Source organism: Schistocerca americana, unplaced genomic scaffold (assembly GCF_021461395.2).
Source record: "Schistocerca americana isolate TAMUIC-IGC-003095 unplaced genomic scaffold, iqSchAmer2.1 HiC_scaffold_15, whole genome shotgun sequence".
Classification (NCBI taxonomy): domain Eukaryota; kingdom Metazoa; phylum Arthropoda; class Insecta; order Orthoptera; family Acrididae; genus Schistocerca; species Schistocerca americana.
Genome location: NW_025725583.1, coordinates 7,929,872 through 7,950,454, shown reverse-complemented (window position 1 = coordinate 7,950,454; position 20,583 = coordinate 7,929,872). Strand labels below are relative to the sequence as shown.

Below are 20,583 nucleotides of genomic sequence, written 5' to 3'. Positions count from 1 at the left end.
AGTGTGGCAACATTACATTCCTGAATGTTTAAGTGCCTTTATGAATGACATAGGACAGGGGCAAGTTATCATATGTTTTAAATTTTTTTACAGCCCCTGTAAGACACTCCAACATCTCAAAATTATTGGCCACAAATGAACATTTATTCAACAGTCAACTGAAAGCATTTAATAATTCCAATCAAAATTACAGAATGTTCAAATTATTATACAAGCTTTCTGGACAGACACACAATGGGGACTATAATGTCAGTTGCTCCTACTTTTTAATTTACAATATACCAAAAACACATAGAAATACTGATATTTATACTATTAAAAATATAAGCCATAATTTAAATTTTTATACTTTGATCGATTAAAAAAATTCTAGCTTGAACATCAATGTATTCAAATGTAAGTAATTTTAAAAAACTGATATATGTAACAAATGAGTTTTCAACTTTTACTGCAGCATTATCAGCATGTTTTATTTTAATGTTGGACCATATTTCAGAAAAATCTGACATGTGATACCCGTTGAAACCAGTGTGTTTTCATAAAAATAACATTGTGGTATATCATCATAGAGTAATTTGCTTTATGATTGTCACCAAATAATAACAACATGTTTATTTGAGCATGCTCATTGCTATAGAAACAAACAGTAAATGTACCGAAGCTTTGCACGAAGAGTTGTAAAACAAGTTTGTCTCTTAGAAACCCAACAATGGTAACATCATGATATGATCTATAAAACATGACTACACAGACATATACCCAGGAAAATGTCATTGAAGATGACAATACACCAAAGTTCACAGTTCTCTCTCTCTCTCTCTCTCTCTCTCTCTCTCTCTCTCTCTCTCTCTCTCTCTCTCTCTATGTGTGTGCCATATTGGCAGAATTGCCATGTCCTGAGCACTACTGTAATTACAGCACAATATGTTATAAGGCTTCCACAGAATGCAATAAGCACAATGAAGAGTTAAAGCACTCAAACTATCTGACACAAAAGAAATCTACGTAGGAAAATGCTGAACACAATTTCTACAGTGTAGAGTGTGATTACTGGAGAAATTCATCAAGTTCTTGTCTGGATGAATACAGTTACCTATCCTCTGAAGCATATAAAAAAGATAACTTACTCGCAGTATTTCTTGCAAAAAATGTTCAGTAAAACAGTTTGGGGTATGATTATCATCATACCCAAAATTTCAGATTGTTAAACACAGATGAAATATGAATCACAATGCTGTTAAAAATAAGATCTAAAGCAGTTTGGAATGTAAAGTGTAACAAAGGCTGTCTTCGGAGATGTCTGGCTTTTTCGGCATAACTGGTGTCAAGACTCACTGTGCCAGGCTATTGTTTCATTATTCTTTGTAATTTGGTGAACTACATCAATTGTACATGAGTTTGCAAAGATTACAACACATTATTGCTGGCTCTATGGGAACAGTTAATGTCATGTAATTCTGATTCACGTACAGTGGTGTCTCCCAGTTGCAGATAGCTCATTGATTGCCACCCTCAAACCCTAATATAGTACTAGAAGAATGAAGAATGTGTGTGTCAGTATAACTTTTATCATGTTTATGCAAAGATAACAGAAATGAAACCTCTAATCATGCTCAAAATTTGTATCAATGAACAACCTTGTACGGCAGTATATACTCGTCTCCTAAAGATAGCGTACATCAACCTGAGAGTGGAAGACAGATGTGGATAAAGCAAAATAGCTAAATATTTAAACTGAAAATTTCCATCACATGAAACAACTTTATTTTATTTACTCCATTAGTATTTGTTCCATTCTTCAGTTACTTTACAAAGCACAGCTGCATATGAAATATCATAAAGTATCAGCGCATAAAATTCACAATCTGGTTTTCATGTGATCTACCCTAGGTGATTAGGCAAATGCTGGAACTGGAAGCCCCCTCCCAAATATTTCCAATTTGGAATCCCTCTGCTCCACCCTCAGCCCACTGGGATATTTGGCTGAAGAGAAGAAATTTCTACAGTAACCTACCCTGTTGCACTCAGAAGTATGGAACAGAAGAAACACACCAATGAGTAGACTGTTAACTAATTGTAAAATGGTGTAACTTGACAAATCAGAATCTAGTCCCACCTATCGCTGCAACTAAACTTTGCCACACGATAAGGTATCATAAGGTGAAAGAACAAAGTCGGGTGCATTGTTTTTTTTTTTTTTTGTGATATAAGCATATCAAGAAATATAAGAAAATGTGTTTGTCTACAGGCATGAATGTTCGATTTTAATGATACTGAGTTAATTGATGAGCAGAAAAAGGAACAACAAAGTAACACTAAAAGGCAATGAGATGCTAAGGTAAGACAGCTATAAAATACAGCATACGAAATATCGAGTAGTTACGAGAGTAATTTCAGTGCCTTCCACAGAGAGGAAGAATAAAATGAAAAGTGCATAACTCAATAATTCTATGCACAATTTACATAAATGTGCTACGAAGCAGCAGTGTCTCTGTACTGTTAATAGTGCAAACAAGCACCAACTTTATATTTCTACCATGAGTGCTAGTCTAGCAAGTTATGCGGGAGAATTTGTGTGAAGTTTAGAAACTGGGAGAGAGATAGTGGCAGAGTAGAAGCTGCTAGGGCACATCGGGTGTAGCGCCTGGCTACCACAGTTGGTAAGAAATAGGCAAGATTTTGGGTTTGAGTCCCAGTTGGTGACACATACTTTTAATCTACCAGGAAGTTTCAAAACAAAACAAGAACGAACACACACACACACACACACACACACACACACACACACACACACTCTGCAGGGTAAAAAATTCATTCAAGAAACATCAACCCTGACGAAAGCGTACAGCTTTTTCCTTATAAATTCCACATCAAGTAATGAATAAGTGATGGACACATGACAATGTGCATTTCTAATACCAAAAGATATTGCTGATCAACATTTAATTGTGGCTTCTTATGTTTTAGCATACACAGCCTTTTGCAAGATAAATGTTTTAAGCATATCTGACAGCAGTCTAGACTAAAATCCAAAGCAAATAACTCCGAATCTTCGAAATAATGCGAGGTTCACCTTCAGGCCTTACAAAACAGTATTTTATGCATCTTCTGCTGAAATATCTTTCAATGAAAGTGGAAAACTGTTCCTGTTTTCTTGAAGCAACTTGGGACTCAATTGAGAGATTATTTATCCAAACTGTGTGTCACAGCACTCCACTTGTACCAATACTGAGAAGTGCATTAAGTTCAAATTTCTGCAACTTTTTACAAGAGCGTGCATGCACAACACACACACACACACACACACACACACACACACACACACACATTGTAAACTGCTGTGTCACTGTTTACTGTTTGCAATAATGCTAACTTTAAAATATACTTATCACAGAAATAAACTGGTATACATAAAACACGGTACATAAGAGCGTAGTACAACTGGGATATCAAAAATGCATGAATTACTGGGTGGATATTGATGTTAAGAAAACAAATAGCAACTTGGTATTCCTGATTTGGAGCAGGTGTCTTCATAAACTTCTACAGAGAATGTCAGACAAGTTTTTTTTCTTTGTTTTCAGTAGAAAAACAGCAATGTGAAGAGAAGCACGTTATGACTGAAAACTATATCTCAAATAACTCACTTTTTAGAATGTAACTGTTAATCAAATTCTGGATTAATTACAAATTTCCACAGTCTATCATTACGGAAAATACTGCTATGCACAAGCAACCATATATAGATTTGGAAACTACTTGTGTAATATAATAAGGTGGGTACAGAACAATCATCCACATCTGGAAATTCTAGTTTTCTAAAATAAGAAATTCTGAACAGGTATTTTGATCCAATGTATAAGGTTATCTGTTAAGACTAAGTGACAATGTACAACTGTGCACAAAAATGTACACAAGTTTACTCAACAATCCAGAAAACATGCCTCACTTATATCATGGAGAATAAAATTGAAGAATTTCAAATGAGATTCATAACACAAATTTCCACACCCAGTTACAAAGCAATATAATCTAGTAAAGCATTTCAAAGAGCATACTTTCATTCCAATACATTTAATACAATTACACTCAAAAAGTACATGTTAAGAATTCCCACCTGTGTACTCGATAATTATAACCAAACCTAACACATTATGAGCTAATACAATTTTGCACAACAATGGACAAAAGAACACAAAACTGTTCCATTGACCACAAAATGTATACATGATAGTGGACTAGGCAGGTATCTTAAATAAGACAAAATATAAAAATATAAAATAATACATAAAATAAACAGCAAAACAAAAACAACTAGTCTCAAAGAGAAAATAACATGAAATTTATGAAGTCCATAAATTAATAAGAGAAAATAAAGCTATATGCTTAAATATTATGTGTGAACACACAAATGCAGGAAGTTGTCTGGGTAACTGAGATGTTCACTCATCCACTGCAGAGGAGTGTCTAATGGAGGTTCAATTCCGTGGGTTACCACTCGTACTGGAAAATAAAGACAAGCTTTTTTATGCCACTGACTTAATCTGAAACCATACATCTGTTTCAAAACAAAAAAAATACTATTCTTACCATAAACATTAAATACTGTCACTATTATCATATGTCCACATTTTTAAATACATTTAAATATTATTAAAATTTGTTTAGAACAACTGTGCAAAGTAAACAGAATTAAAATATCTAAGCTTATCACAATTATACACTTAGAAAGCCATTTCCTAGGTTTTCAATGTTGAGCATCAACTGATTTCTTCCATAAGCTAACCAAGTTTTCATCCATTCTCTTCCTTTGTGTGCCTGTCGATGACACCATTTCTGCTATTCGGTGATTTACCTCTCTTATTTCATTCTCATGGTCCCTACACGAGATTTTCACAAATTCAGCAAAATGGTAGTGCAATCAACCTCTAACATCACTCCTCTAAATTTTCCCGACAAACTTCTTTGAGAAAACATTTCTTTCAGGGATTCCTATTTATTTTTGCTGAGAATCGTTTATACTTCTGTGTTATCTATTCTGATCTGTAACAATTCTCACAATACTTTAAATGCCTTCCTTAACTTCAACTTAACATCGACATCAAAAGCTTGAGAAATACTTTACAAATGCTTACATTAGAGTCTTATGCATCATTCCTATAAAAACGTATAGTGCACCTAAGCAAATGTCTTCCATTTGCCTTCCCCACTATGGTGTTATAGTTTCATTACACATTCCTTTAGCCTTTGGCAGTTTAGAAGTTTACAACTAATACAGTAATATGATACAGTTTTGTTTTGTTTTGTTTTGTTTTAGGGTGCAACAACAACTAGGGTCATACATGACCATGTCAGAGATGTAGAACACAAAGACAAAAAAGGTGTTAAAAGGATTACATGTTAAGCCCAACTGACAGAAGGAAAGACAACTAAAAACAGGGACTTTGAGAAAGGTCGATAAAACACACCATGAGAAATAGAGGTCCTGAACTTAATCTTAAGTGTCCTTTGCCATATTGCTACGACCGACAAAACGTGAAACGTGGTCAACAGCCTGCACGTTGTTCACTGAAACAGCCAATAAATCAAAAGGCAAACATAAATGAGAAAGTAGTAGTAGTAGTAGTAGTAGTAGTAGTAGTAGTAGTTGTTGTTGTTGTTGTCGTCGTCTTCTTCTTCTTCTTCAATCCAGAGACTGGTTTGATGCAGCTCTCCATGCTACTCTATCTTGTGCAAGCTTCTTCATCTCTGAGTACATCTACATCTACATACATACTCCGCAATCCACCATACGGTGCGTGGTGGAGGGTACCTCGTACCACAACTATCATCTTCTCTTCCTGTTCCACTCCCAAACAGAACGAGGGAAAAATGACTGCCTATATGCCTCTGTACGAGCCCTAATCTCTCTTATCTTATCTTTGTGGTCTTTCCGCAAAATGTAAGTTGGCGGTAGTAAAATTGTACTGCAGTCAGCCTCAAATGCTGGTTCTCTAAATTTCCTCAGTAACATTTCACGAAAAGAATGCCTCCTTTCCTCCAGAGAGTCACACCCGAGTTCCTGAAGCATTTCCATAACACTCGCATGATGATCAAACCTACCAGTAACAAATCTAGCAGCCCACCTCTGAATTGCTTGTATGTCCTCCCTCAATCCGACCTGATAGGGATCCCAAACGCTCGAGCAGTACTCAAGAATAGGTCGTATTAGTGTTTTATAAGCGGTCTCCTTTACAGCTGAACCACATCTTCCCAAAATTCTACCAATGGACCGGAGATGACTATCCCCTGTCCCCACAACTTCCATTACATGCTTGTCCCACTTCATATCACTATGCAATGTTACGCCCAAATATTTAATCGACGTGACTGTGTCAAGTGCTACACTGCTAATGGAGTATTCAAACATTACAGGATTCTTTTTCCTATTCATCTGCATTAATTTACATTTATCTATATTTAGAGTTAGCTGCCATTCTTTACACCAATCACAAATCCTGTCCAAGTCATCTTGTATCCTCCTACAGTCACTCAACAACGACACCTTCCCGTACACCACAGCATCATCAGCAAACAGCCGCACACTGCTATCCACCCTATCCAAAAGATCATTTATGTAGATAGAAAACAACAGTGGACCTACCACACTTCCCTGGGGCACTCCAGATGACACCCTCACCTCTAATGAACACCACCATCGAGGACAACGTACTAGGTTCTATTACTTAAGAAGTCTTCGAGCCACTCACATACTTGGGAACCAATCCCATATGCTCGTTCCTTAGTTAGGAGTCTGCAGTGGGGCACCGAGTCAAACGCTTTCCGGAAGTCAAGGAATATGGCATCCGTCTGAGACCCTTCATCCATGGTTTGCAAGATATGAGAATAAAGGGCGAGTTGCGTTTCGCAGGAGCGATGCTTTCTAAAGCGGTGCTGATGCATGGACAGCAACTTCTCTGTCTCAAGGAAATTCATTATATTCGAACTGAGAATGTGTTCGAGAATCCTGCAACAAACTGATGTTAAGGATATTGGTCTCTAATGTTGAGGATCTGTCCTTCTACCCTTCTTACATACAGGTGCCACCTGCGCTTTTTTCCAGTCACTTGGGACTTTACACTGGGCAAGAGATTCACGATAAATGCAAGCTAAGTAAGGAGCCAATGCAGTAGAGTACTCTCTGTAAAACCGAATTGGAATCCCATCAAGACACGGTGATTTATTTATTTTCAACCCATTCAGCTGCTTCACAACCCAGTAAATACTGCAACCTACATCCTTCTGAATCTGTTTAGTGTATTCATGCCTTGGTCTCCCTCTACAAATTTTACCAGCTGCACTTTCCTCCAATACTAAATTGATGATCATCAATTTAGTATTGGAGTATTGATGCCTCAGAACACGTCCTATCAACTGATCACTTCTTCTAGTCAATTTGTGCCACAAATTTCTCTTCTACCTAATTCTATTCAGTACCTCCTCATTAGTTATATGACCTACCCATTTAATCTTCAGCATTCTTCTGTAGCACCACATTTCGAAAGCTTCTATTCTCTTCTTGTCTGAACTACTTATCATCCATGTTTCACTTCCATGCATGGCTACACTCCATACAAATACTTTCAGGAAAGACTTTCTGACACTTAAATCTATACTCGATGATAACAAATTTCTCTTCTTCAGTAATGCTTTCCTTGCAATTGCCAGTCTATATTTTATATCCTCTCTGCTTCGACCATCATCAGCTATTTTGCTCCCCAAATAGCAAAACTCATCTACTACTTTGTGTGTCTCATTTCGTAATCTAAGTGGTTAAAAAAAGGGCATTCTCTCAGGAAATGGTGAACCATCAAAGATTGAGGGCGCTGAGCAAAAAGTGGTGGGGGAGCACCACTCAACAAATGGTGATGGCTAAGAAGACCTTGCTAAAATGATCTCACCACAGTGAGAGGGCCAGGAGGAGAATGTCCAAGCCACTGGGAGAGGTATAATTCGCTAGAGCTTGTTCCCATGAAGGGAGAACCAGTGGTGATGCCAAAGTGACACCACCTGTGGACATATAGGAACACAGAGATAATCAAAGGGAATGGAAGAACTAATGGGCCGAGGCACGAGGACTGCAGCCTGGGCAACAGCATTAGCGGCCTTGTTTCCTGTAAGACTGATGTGACCAGGGACCCAGATAAACATCACACTGACTCCATCAAAAGTGAGTAAGTGATAGCTGTCCTGGACCTGTTGCACCAAAGGATAGATGGTTTACAGCACACAGGTGATCTGAAGGGCACTGATAAGAGTAGGAGCAGATGACACAATTGAAAAGCCTGTGTTGCCGGATGTACTGTGCAGCCTGATACAGGGCGAAAAGCTCTGCTTAATACTGAGCAATGTTCCAGAAGCCTGCACCGAAAAACGTCTGTGCTAACGATGAAGGCACACCCAACACCACAATCAGTCAGAGAGCCATCAGTGTACACAAAGGTACCATCGTGAAGTTCCATGTGTACATCGTGAAACTTAAGACGATAGAGCAAGGCTGGAGTAGTGTCCTTAGGAACGGAATGAAAGCCAAGATGAACACGGGCCGCTGCACGAAGCCAAAGTGGTGAAGGGTACACACCCATTGGGAAAGTGGCAGGTAATGTGAAGTTAAGCTACTGGAGCAACAGCCAAAAGTAAACTCCACAAGGCAACAGAGAAGAGGGACACGCCCCTTACTGCTTATCAAAGGAGTCATCAGAGGAGGCGGCACAGGATGGGTGGCCAGGCGCGGCAGACAAATAGCATGTGTATCTGCCAAGGAGAAAATCACGGCAGTATGACAGTGGTAGTTTGGTACCTTCTGCATACAGACTCTCAACCGGGCTAGTGTAAAAGGTGCCAGTGGCCAAACACATGCCATGATGGTGGATAGTATTGAGAGGCCATAAGAGGAACGGACATGCATGTGCATAAACTAAACACCCGTTGTCTAGTTTTGAACAGACAAGGGACCAGTACAAATGGCAGGGGGTGGTCTGATCTGTGCCCCAGAAAGTACCACTGAGGACATACAGGGCGTTGAGGGACCGCATACAGCAGCCGCCCAGGTAAGACACGTGGTAGGACCAAGAAAGCTTCCCATTGAGCATGAGCCCCAGGAATTTTGTAGTTTCAATGAACAGAAGACAACTGGCCCAAGATGTAAAGACAGTGGAAGAAGCCAATTGTGCCGTCAGATATTCATACAAACGGTTTTGTCAGTGGAAAAGAGAAAGCCATTGTCAATGCCCCATGAGTAAAGATGATCGAGACAATGCTGAAGACAACACTCAAGGAGACAAGTTGGTGGAGAACTGCAATGGATAGCAAAATCATATCAATGAAAAGGGAGTCGGAGATGCATGGCGGGAGACAGGCCATTATCGGATGGTTGCTTGGTTTGTGGGATTGAAGGGACCAGATTACTAGGGCCATTGGTCCCTTTTTCCATGAACTTTAAACATCCACAAGGAATAAAAACAAACAATGGAGATGACAAGAGACGACACAAGGCAAGAAAGACACAGACAGACCAGACAAAAGGAATTAAAATCACAAGTGTGATAGTGGTTGGCCAACCATAGAAACAAACCAAAGGAAGAGAATACCACCAAGAAACACACTAAAAACCCCAGTCTAAAATCATAGGCCAAAGGCCAGACTCAACACAAAAAAAGGACAAACACTCAGATCAAGCGATAAAAACCCCCTGCACAAATAAAACTCAAAACTAAATCGGCCAATGCAGCGTCATCTGATAAAAAAAGCAGGAAGCGTATCAGGCAGCGCAAACGTCTGCCAACAAGACAGAACCCACACACATTGAAAACTTGGTCTTTTAAAAATTCCTGAAGATAACGGGGCATGCAGCCATGAGAGCCCTGGTGTATTGTGTATGGAGGATACCAGTCCCCCAACAGGTATCATAGGCTTTCTCCAAATCGAAAAACATGGCCACAGACTGGTACTTCCGCAGAAAACCATTCATGAAATGGGTGGACAAAGTGACGAGATGGTCAACTGCAGAACGGTGCGGTGTGCTCGAAATCCACATTGTGCAGTGGTTAGTAAATTGAAGACTCGAGCCACTATACCAGCCAGGCATGAATAATACATTCCATCCCCTTGCAATAATAGCTGGTGAGAGACATGGGGCAATAACTAGAAGGAAGGTGTTTATCCTTAACTGGTTTAGGTATGTGTATGACACTGGTTTCATGTCAGCATCTGGGAAGTGTGCCATCTGCCCAGATGCAATTGTACATACGAGGGAGAAAGTGCTTGCCTGCAAGAGAAATGTTCTGCAACATCTGAATGTGAACATTGTCTGGCCCTGTGGCAGAGGATCAGGATGAAGTGCATTGTAGCACTCACAATTCTGAGAAGCGAAGGATATTGTCGAGACTCCTCCACTCGTTTCAGATGGAGGAAGGCAGGGTGATGGTTGGTGGAGCTTGAAATCTCTGTGAAACAGCACCCAAGTTGTTGGAGATAGCAATAGGGTTCACAATATCATCTGCTATGGTCAAGCTGGAAAGTGGGGGATGGACCTCGGTCCCAGAGTGTCATCGGAGGTTGGCCCACACGACGGAAGAGGGACTGGAACTGACAGAAGACCTAGTCAGCTACCTGCAAGAACGCGACAACACTGTGCATGCAACTGTTTATAACAAATGCAGCTTGCCATCATAGGACGATGGGGAATGCAGACAGCACGTCTCCATGCACAAATTGCATTGTGGCATGCCTCAGTCCACCGAGGGACCGGGACACGGAGCAGTAAAGAGAAAGTCTGAGGAATGAAACGTTCTGCGATAGTAAGAATAACGTTTGTAAGGTACTCTACCTGGTCATCACAACTGGGGAAATAATGTTCATCAAAGGTCACCAGGGAGGGTAAAGCCTCCTATCAGCCTTAGAAAGCTGCCATTTGGGTGTGCATGTAGGTGGGGCAGGAGTCAGCAAATGGATAGCCCATGGGAAATAGTCGCTCGAGTACATGTCAGGGGAACGGACCACTAGAGACCATGGGAAAGCTGGGCAGTGCAGAAGCAGAGGTCCAAATGGGAATAGGTGTGCACGGAGTCTGAAAGGAACGTCGCTGCTCCTGTGTTAAGGCAGATGTGGTTAAGTTGATTGAAAAGGTCTGCAATGAGGGTACCCCTCCAACAGGTCCTGGGAGAGCACCAAAGGGGATAGCGCGCATTAAAATCACCATGCAGCACAAAGGGGTGAGGGAGTTGCCCAATAAGCTGGAGGAAGTCTGCCCTGGTGAAATCGAATGATGGGAGGATGTAAACAGTACAAAGGAAGTGAGGAAGGAAAATGCAGACTGCAACATCTTGAAGGCAGGTAGTCAGGGAGACTGTTTGACTATGAACGTCATCCCGGATGAGCAGCATGACTTGCCTGTGAGATGGAATGCCATCCTCTGTGGGAAGGTCAAAGTGGATCAGAAAGAAATGCGAGAGCTCAAAGTCGTCATGAGGATGCAATTTTGATTCCTGGAGGCAGAGAACAAGTGGACATTGCGATTCCAAGAGCAGCCTAAGTTCTCTTGTTGCCTCTAAGGCTGCAATTGGAGGAGTCATGAGGAGGAAAGGTGAGTAAGGTACAAATGAAGGGCTACCATCTCAGCAGCTGCCAAGTGCCAGCCTTCAAAGACTCACTGGTACAGAGCACAGAGGCTGGAGGATCCAGCTCCATGAGGTCTACAGAGGGATCGGCATTTTTCCCTTTGTCAGTGTGTGGAGTATAGGGCAGAAAAACTCGTGGCGGTGCACAACAGCGACAATGAGGTCAGCTGGGTGAGATTATTGCGTGGTGACACCGTCGAAGAGGATCTCCAAGTCAGCGAAGGAGAAGACTGTTTGCCTTTGTTTGACTTCTTGGAGCCTTTCTGGTTGCCAGAGGAAGACTCAGATACTTGTTGGCTGGAAGGACGTAAAGAGTCTTCATGGGAGCATTTGTTCGGGGCAGAAGTTTGGTGACTGCACAGCTGGCGGTGGAGACGGGGATGCTACTGTGACACTGGGTGATTTTACAACTGTATTGCTAAATTTGAAGTCGCACGTCTGTGTGATCGTGTCCTTAATGGGGAAAGTTGTAGCAAGAACAGTACTGTAAATGCCATATGGTAGAACGCATGGTTTCTGACTAACCAATAACTTGCGAGCGACCGGGTAAGGCACAATTTCCTTCACCCGGATCTCCTGGACAGCCCGCTCATTGAGGTACACGGGACAATCTCGGGAGGGGGTTGCACAGTCACCATCGCTACTGATACATCGGGGCGAAGAAGGCAGACAATCACGCTCGTGAGCATCCCTACAACAGGTTACACACTTGGCCGGGTGTCGACAGAACATTCAAGTGTGGTGGTAACGATGACACTGGTAGCAGCACATCGGATTTGGAATGTACCATCTGAGTGTGATAATTTCACAGCCTGCTTTATTAAAAGTGAGAAAAAGAGTGTGCGTGGGCACTACTAAGGATGCGTCTTCATTTTTCATCACCCAATGGACTGCAATGACACCCTGATCATAGGTACGCTTCGATTTCTGCCTTGGTCAGACCATCGAGCAGCCTAGTGTAAATAACACAATGGGAAGAATTCCGTGTTTGATGGGCCTTGACATGAACAGGATAGCTGTGGAGGAGTGAAGCTGCAAGCAGTAATATGATACTACAGAGCTATTTCATGTTTAGGGTGTTAATCTTGTTTTTGTGTGCATTTAAGCATAACATCAAATAGAAATACTGTCCAAGTCTTTCTGCATTTCCTTACATCATCCAGCAATGTTACTATCCTACAGACATGATCAGAGCAAACCAGCACTGCTGACTACTCTATGTACACAGAGAACATTTGTGCTCCCATTACAGGTCCCAGAAGTATGCCTGATGTTACTCTTGTTTGAACTGAAGATTGGGCTTCCAGTGCAGTTCTATCAATTTCTTGAGCCAATCAGATAATTGGGAAAATGTTTGTATTATCCTGTTCTTGTTGCCAAATGGCAATGTGATAAATACCTAATGCCTTTTAGAAATCTAGATTCGTAGAATCTACAAACATGCCTGTAGTTATTTACAAGGATATGTAATAGGGTCCCTAATATTTTTAGTATACATAAACAATTTACCATGTAGATTCAGACACACTACAAGATCATATGTTAACGATACTGCTGTGTACAAGAAAAGTATCATTTTTGGACGATCATAAGGAATTCTAGAAAGACTTGGACAAAATTTCCACTGAGTGTAATGAAAGGCAGCTCTCTTTAAATGTGGAAAAAATGCAAAATAATGCCTCTAACAAAGAGGAAGAGTAATACAGTATCCGATTACAAGATTAGTGGTGAACATCAAGACAGACCGAGTGTAGATGGCAGATACAGTTATGCCATTCCATGCTGCTTCAACTCTATCCAGAGTTCACCAATGATTGGTCAGTGTCAGTGTGTGAGTCTCCACAGTCCATGACCAGATGCTAAGTTGTATGCGAAGGTCGAGAAACTATCAGCAATAGATCAAATCTGGAGTAGTTTCCTTGGGAAATGAATTAAGTTCAAGATGAACACAGGCTGCCACATGAAGACAAGGTGATGAAAGATTCACATTCATTGATAACATGTTAGGTAACATGAAGTTAAGCACCGGTGCAGTACCAGGAGGTAACAGAGAAGAAGGGCAAGTCCCATATTGGCAGTCAAGGGAGTCATCGAAAAAGAGGGCATTGGCACCATTGGAGGTGAGTGGTCTGATCCGCTCCCTAGGAAGTACTGCTTAAGATACACAAGACACTGATGGACTGCATACAGCGGGCGGCCACATATCAAGCATGAGTCCCAGGAACGTTGTGGTTTCAGTAAATGCGTGAGCAATAGGCCCAAGATGTAAGGACGGTGAAAGAAACCAATTGCACTGCTAGAAATTCATACGAACGGTTTTGTCAGAGGAGAAGTGGAAGCCACAGTCGATGTTCCACGATTTCTGAAGACACCATTCACGGAGAGAAGTCTGTGGAAAACTGTGATGCATCACAAATTCCTCAACAAAAAGGGAGCCAGATATAACTGGCAGGAGACAGGCCATAGTCGGGTTAATGGCTACAGTAAAATGTCGATAAAGTCCGAACCCACATGTACCTTGAAAACTTTTGTCTTTTAAAAACTCCTGAAGGGAATGAGGCAGGCGGCCTCGGAAGTCCCATGTGTATAGAGTATGGAGGGTACCAGTCCTCTAGCAGGTGTTGTATGCTTTTTCCAAATTAAAAAACACAGCTGCAGTCTGGTGTTTTTGCAGAAAACCATTTGCGGTCAACTGCACAATGGCACGTTCAAAATCCACATTGAGCCGTGGTTAGTAGATCGCAGGAATTGACCAAACACAGCCAGTGAGAGAAATGGGACAGTACCTAGAATGAAGGCATTTGGCCTTACCAGCCTTAGGTATGGGTGTGACGGTGGCTTCACACCAGCAACTGGGAAACATGCTACCTGTCCAACTGCGATTATATGTATGAAGGAGAAAATGCTTCCCCACAAGAGAAATGCGCTGCAACATCTGAATGTGAGCATCGTCCAGCCCTGGGGCGAAATATCATGATTAAGTGAGAGCATTGTCTAGCTCCTTCATAGTAAAAGCAGCATTGTAGCATTCATGGTTCTGAGAGGACAAGATCAGCACACGAGCTTCCTCAACTTGGTTCCGAGGGAGGAAGGAGGGGTGACAGTGGGTGGATCACAAAATCCCCACAAAATAGTGGCCTAAAGTTTAGGAATAGCAATAGGGTCCACATATGCTATGGTCAGGCCAGAAATCAGGAAATGGACCTTGGTCCCAGAGAGCTGACGTTGGTTGCCCCACACGACGGAAGAGGGAATGAAACTGTCACAAGAGCTAGTAAATGAAATCTAGTTGGCTGTTTTGTTATCCCGAAGAATGCAATGACCCTGTACATGCAACTGCTTATAACAAAGGCAGTTCGCCATTGTAGGATGATGGTTAAAAATGGGGAGAGTATGCCTCTGCAAGCGAAACGCATCACGGCATTCCTCAGTCCACCAGGGGACTGAGACACGGCACAGTAATGATACAGTGCAAGGTATGCAATGTTCTGGATCAGCAAGGATAACGTTTGTCACATTCTCTACCTGGTCATCACAACTGGGGAAATGATGTTCATCGAACACTGCCAGGGAAGAGTCAAGCCTCCAGTCGACCTTGTATTTGTCGGAGTGAACGGACCATTCAAGATGACAGGCAAGTTGGGCAGTGCAGAACAAGAGCTCCAAATGGGAATAGGTGTGCATGAAGTCTGAAATAAATGTGAGCATTCCAGTATTAAGGCAGATGAAGTTGAGTTGACTGAGGTCAGTTAAGGGGGCACCTCTCTGACAAATTCTTGAAGAGCCTCAAATAAATTGTGTGCGTTAAAGTCACTGAGCAGCAAAAAGGGGTGAGGGAGTTGACCAATAAGCTGGAGGAAGTCTGCCCTGGTGACAGCAAATCACGGAGGGATACAGACGTTACAAACAAAAAAAGGCGGACATGGACATGTTTGTATGGGTGCACGACAGCAAGGTCTTCAGCACTTGCACAAAGACAGTTTGAGATGAGTGTCAGTAAAATACACTAAACAGGAAGACAACACAGCACGTAAAACACAGCAAACAAAAGCTGGAAAACTATGTGCATACCCACACAGAACCACAGAACGAAGTATTGCGATAGTAGTAAAACATTAACGACACAGGAAGAAAGTGGTAAAAGGAGCTAAAACAATATAGCAGATGGACATGGCTGGCTAACCACAAGAATAAAAAAAGGAGGAGCCAGGCACTCCACAACACACTAACACCTCCAGCCTAAAAGTTTAGGCCAGAGTCCAGACACATCACAAAACTTTAAAACCTTAGTCACACTAGTCTCATCATCAGCTAAAATAGTGGGCAGAACAAAAATGTTCAAATGTGTGTGAATTCCTAAGGAACCAAACTGCTAATGTTATCGGTCCCTAGACTTACACACTACTTAAGGAGGGACGAAGTTGATAAAATTGACCAAAAATGTCAATTTTTAATTTATTTTTTATTTGTTAGTACAACTCAGGACAATAAGTTCCCAAAGTTTCAATGTTGAAATTGCATCTGAAGTGCCTGAAAATTAATTGAAAGTGTGATGTGACCTCGAGGCCACGCCCACGATTTGAAGCAGCACTTCAATACCACTTCAATAACAACCCCTACATTCACAAGGAGAGGCTTCCAAATTGTATCCTGGATCTTGTCAAGCCCACTTACAGGTTTCTGGCTGATCCTACACTTCTCAAAAAGTGTGTTCATGGCAAAACCCAAAATCCAAATGAGTCTCTAAATTCACTCATATGGAAACGATGCCCTAAAAACACATTTGCATCAGCTACAGTTGTCAGAATTGCAACTTATGATGCAGTTATTGTATTTAATGATGGGAACGTCGGAAGGATGAAGGTATTAGAAAGAATGAGCTACAAGATAGGAAATTTTACTCAAGATATCCTTAGAAAAATAGATTTACAGTGCGTCTCTGCAGTTGAAAAGTCAGTTGAAGACCTGGTAAAGGAAAGAAGACAGACAACAAGAAACCAGAAGAGAAGCCTTGAAGGGAAAGATGACCCAGAGGATAAATGTGGTGCCTTCTGAAGAAGTGACACAAGGAAAAAAGTTAGGTTGAACTTTAAATTGTTTCTCCTGAAAAGTTTATGTACCTTTTCCTCAGATTCTATAAATGCTAGAATTATGAAATTTTGTACACATATTTCAGTAAACTTAATAAACGTTGTCTCAAGGGCAAATTTTGAAATTCTGATTGCAAGCTGAGATATGGGGCAAAATGCTTGGAATATTGCATGAATTTAAAATTTTACTGGTGGAATTACAATTAAAAAATAAGAAAAGTCTCCTATTTGACATATTCCAAAAACCTCATGAGAGAAGCTTACAACATCTAAACAGATGAAATAGAAATTTTTGTAGAAATCGAATACTTTCTGAGAAAAAGGAACATACATTATTTTTTGAAAATAAAACTTCAAGTTTCATTCAAAAAAAAGTTGAATATATATAATCAAAGTATGTTATATGTAAATGTGTTACTTTCATGTAAAGCATGGTACAAAATTTAATTGCCATATCTCCAAAACTGTGGATTTGGTGCATTTTTGAAATAGTGTGTGTTTTTCATCAACGTCCCCCTTAAACTGACTTATACTAAGAACATCACATACACCCACACCCGAGGGAGGACTCGAACCTCTGGCAGGAGGGGCCACGCAATCCGTGGCATGGTGCCCGAGACTGCGCGGCCACTCTGCGTGGCTAGAGGGCAGATCCCCACCAATATCAGCTTCTGCCCTTACATCACAATATAAAATGCTCTTTGTTAGAACATGGTGGATAGAGATGTACACGCCACAAGCATCACAAAATGGGGGATCCTCTTGCTGTAGTAAGAATCTGTGTGCGAGAGGGCAGTGCCCAATTCTAAGATGTGTGAGGATCACTTCATCCTGCCTGAGCAACTGGCAGGAGCAACGCCACGGCTGGGTTGTTGATTTCACCAAGCACAGCTCATTGGCCGTCACTGACAGCCATTCCTCATCCCACAACTGCATGCACTTCCTGTGTAGTGTAGAAATGACAGCCTGCAAGGGAATAGGACACTGTGCCACATCCTGTCCTCTGCAGGCCTCCTTGGCAGCCCGATTGGCCTGTTCATTTCCCAATGACCCTACATGACCTGGCCCCCAGCAGAATAATACCTGCTTACCCTGCCGTTGGAGCAAGTACAGTTGGTCATATATCAGCTGGACCAACTCCTCAGCTGGGTAAATGCATACAAATTGAAATACCTCAGAGAACACTTCATCCAAAAAGGTTACGTACTAGACACAGCAGAAGACACAAGAACGAGGACGACCAAAAAGCTCTACGTGGAACTGAGAGGAGAAGTGAAACGGAACAAGACTGAATCAAAGAAACCTGTGCACAACTGGAGACAAGTGTGGCTCAACCTGCACGAAAGCACACTCAATACGAACGTCAAAGCGACGTGGTACAAAGCAATAAACAACACTGTACCCACAAATGAAAGGTTACCAGCAATTCACCTCAGACCATCAAGAAAATGTCAGACCTGTAATGAAAACGATACCTTGGAACATCGTTTCCAATGTGGAGAAACGAAACAAATATGGGAGATAAAACTATGCTGGCACTGATAAACAGAAGTACACCTGAAAGGATAAACATCAAACTATTAACCATCCCGGACATAAAACCATTCCCCAGAGCAAAGAAACAAACCACCACTTGGATTTTAGGTCAAACAGTGTATGCAGCAAAAGAACAAAAACAAGGAGATGTTCATGGAATACCTCTCGTACTTATGGGAGGAAAACAAACAGCCATGAGATCAAAAGGGTACAAAACAGAATTCTCAAACTTCCTCAGAATCGTCATAGAAGCAGCCTTCAAGAGAGCCGTGCCAGCCCCCCCTGCCATCACCGCCAGGCCGACCGCCGCGGACGGAGCCCAGCTGAGGGAGGGCAGCGGCCCACGGCAACACCCACCGCCGCTCCAGCCCACCGCTCCAGGCTGCACACACCTACTAGCCATCCCAGAAAAACCATCAAAGGGCTTCTGTGAAGTTCTCTTTCAGTATCGAGTGCAGTGTTTGTTTTTGTTCAGTGCTAGACCAATGCCCTCGCTGGGAATAAAAGTGAAAGCAAAAGCAAAATCACCCTTCTTACACCAAATCAATAATAAGCAAATATTCAATTGCCAATTCCATGTCTTTGTGTTTTCTAATACATTAGAAAAATATTGTCCACATTAATCGCTACCAAAAACTTATAATTAAAACAGTCAAGTCCATTATCATGACACAGAAAGACTCAAATTCGACAAAAAATTTAAATACAAACGGAAAAGGTTTTAAAAATGAAATGAACTAACTTAACACAGTAATGCAATAAAAACAATAACTATAAAAATAGAAAACTGTAAACAAAATGTAATGAATTTTAAAACTTAACTTGTATCTACTATATATCTTTGAATTAAATAAAGTTTTACGTACTAAAAAAAGTGCAAGTTCTGTAACGATTGTAAGGCACTAAGACCAACCATTTGCCCTGAATATGATGCATCTGCTATAGTGCTTTCAGGGTCACGTGGAGCTCCGCTGAGAAAATGGTATTCTCGTCATGAACGCAAATACTGGTGAAATGGTCAGAGAACATGACAGGGCAGCCAAGGGAATTCCCTTGTTTGGAGCCATCTGTATACACTACCGTGAAATCGTGATGCATACCTAAAATGTTAGAAAAAAGAGATTGAAATGTAAAAGCTGACGTATGATCTTTCTTAAAATTCGTCAAGTCTAAGTCTGGGCCTCCACAGAAGCCAAGGTGGAATTCTGCTCCCACCGTGATGTAAAACATGAAGACTGGCCACTCCCATGTCTAGATGGCAATCTTGTGCACGAATCCCGTAGGGCCTCATTGCCTGGTGCCGGTTATGAAAAAGCCTTTCCAGTGGAGGCTGAGCAAAGGTATGGTACTTGGGTTGTATGGTGTGGACAGTGTTCTATATGCCTGGCACACCGTAAGTAGCCATTGCCTGACTTGAAATGGCATATCACCAGCTTCTGCACAGAGGCTTGGTATGGGACTTGTTCTGAATGCTCCAGTGGCAAACCAAATTCCTTCATGGTGCACCATATCCAACATCTTTAAATAAGACTGTCTCTCAGACTCATACACCATGCACCCATAATCGAGCCGAGATCGCACAAATGTCCTGTAAAACCACAGCAGCCAAATCCTGTCTGCTCCCCATGTACTGTGGCTAAGAAATTTTAAAATACTCAAAGTCTTAAGTGACCATTTTTCTCAAGTCCTTAAGATGTGGTAAGCATGTAAGCTTAGAGGGAAATATGATGCCCAGAAACCTTACTGTGTCTTTAAAAGTAACTCCGGAAAGTTTAAAATGGAAAGAGAACGGTTTAAAACAAGACACACAGACTTCTTGGTGGAAAACTTTAAAACCACTCTTCTGCACCCACTCTTCCAAATGTTGAAGAGTTAGTTGCAACTGACGTGTTGTTGTTGCGAAGCTTTAAGAAGAGCGAAACACAGAGAAGTCATCCAAAAACAAAGAACACTGGACAGGGCTTTTCACTATGGATGTAACGCTATTAACAGCTATGGCAAAGACAGTCAGACTTAAAACGCTACCTTGAAGAACACCATTCTCCTGCTCAAAGCAATCAGACAGGACGTCACAGACTTTGTATCTAAAATATCGTGGCGAGAGGAAGGAGTGAATAAAAATGGGATGACAACCAATAAAACCCCATTCATGAAGCTGCTCCATGATAAGAGACTCCAAGTAGTATTGTAGGCCTTCTCGATGTCAAAAAATGTACCTAGAAGGTGACACTGGTGTAGCAAAGTCTGTTGTATAGCCGCCTCCAGGAGGTAAGGTTATCAAAGGTGGAGCTATACCTCCT

At 41.5% G+C, this 20,583-nt stretch overlaps 1 protein-coding gene across 1 annotated transcript in view; it reads right to left on the bottom strand.

Annotated features, from left to right (window-relative positions):
• Positions 1-4,058: 4,058 nt before the first annotated feature.
• Positions 4,059-20,583, bottom strand: part of LOC124569471 (autophagy protein 5-like) — a 109,079-nt gene continuing 92,554 nt past the window's right edge. Inside the window, exon 6 of the mRNA XM_047131084.1 lies at positions 4,059-4,503. Coding sequence (XP_046987040.1) covers positions 4,394-4,503 — 110 coding nt within the window. The 3' untranslated portion in view covers positions 4,059-4,393. The remainder of the gene's footprint in view (positions 4,504-20,583) is intronic.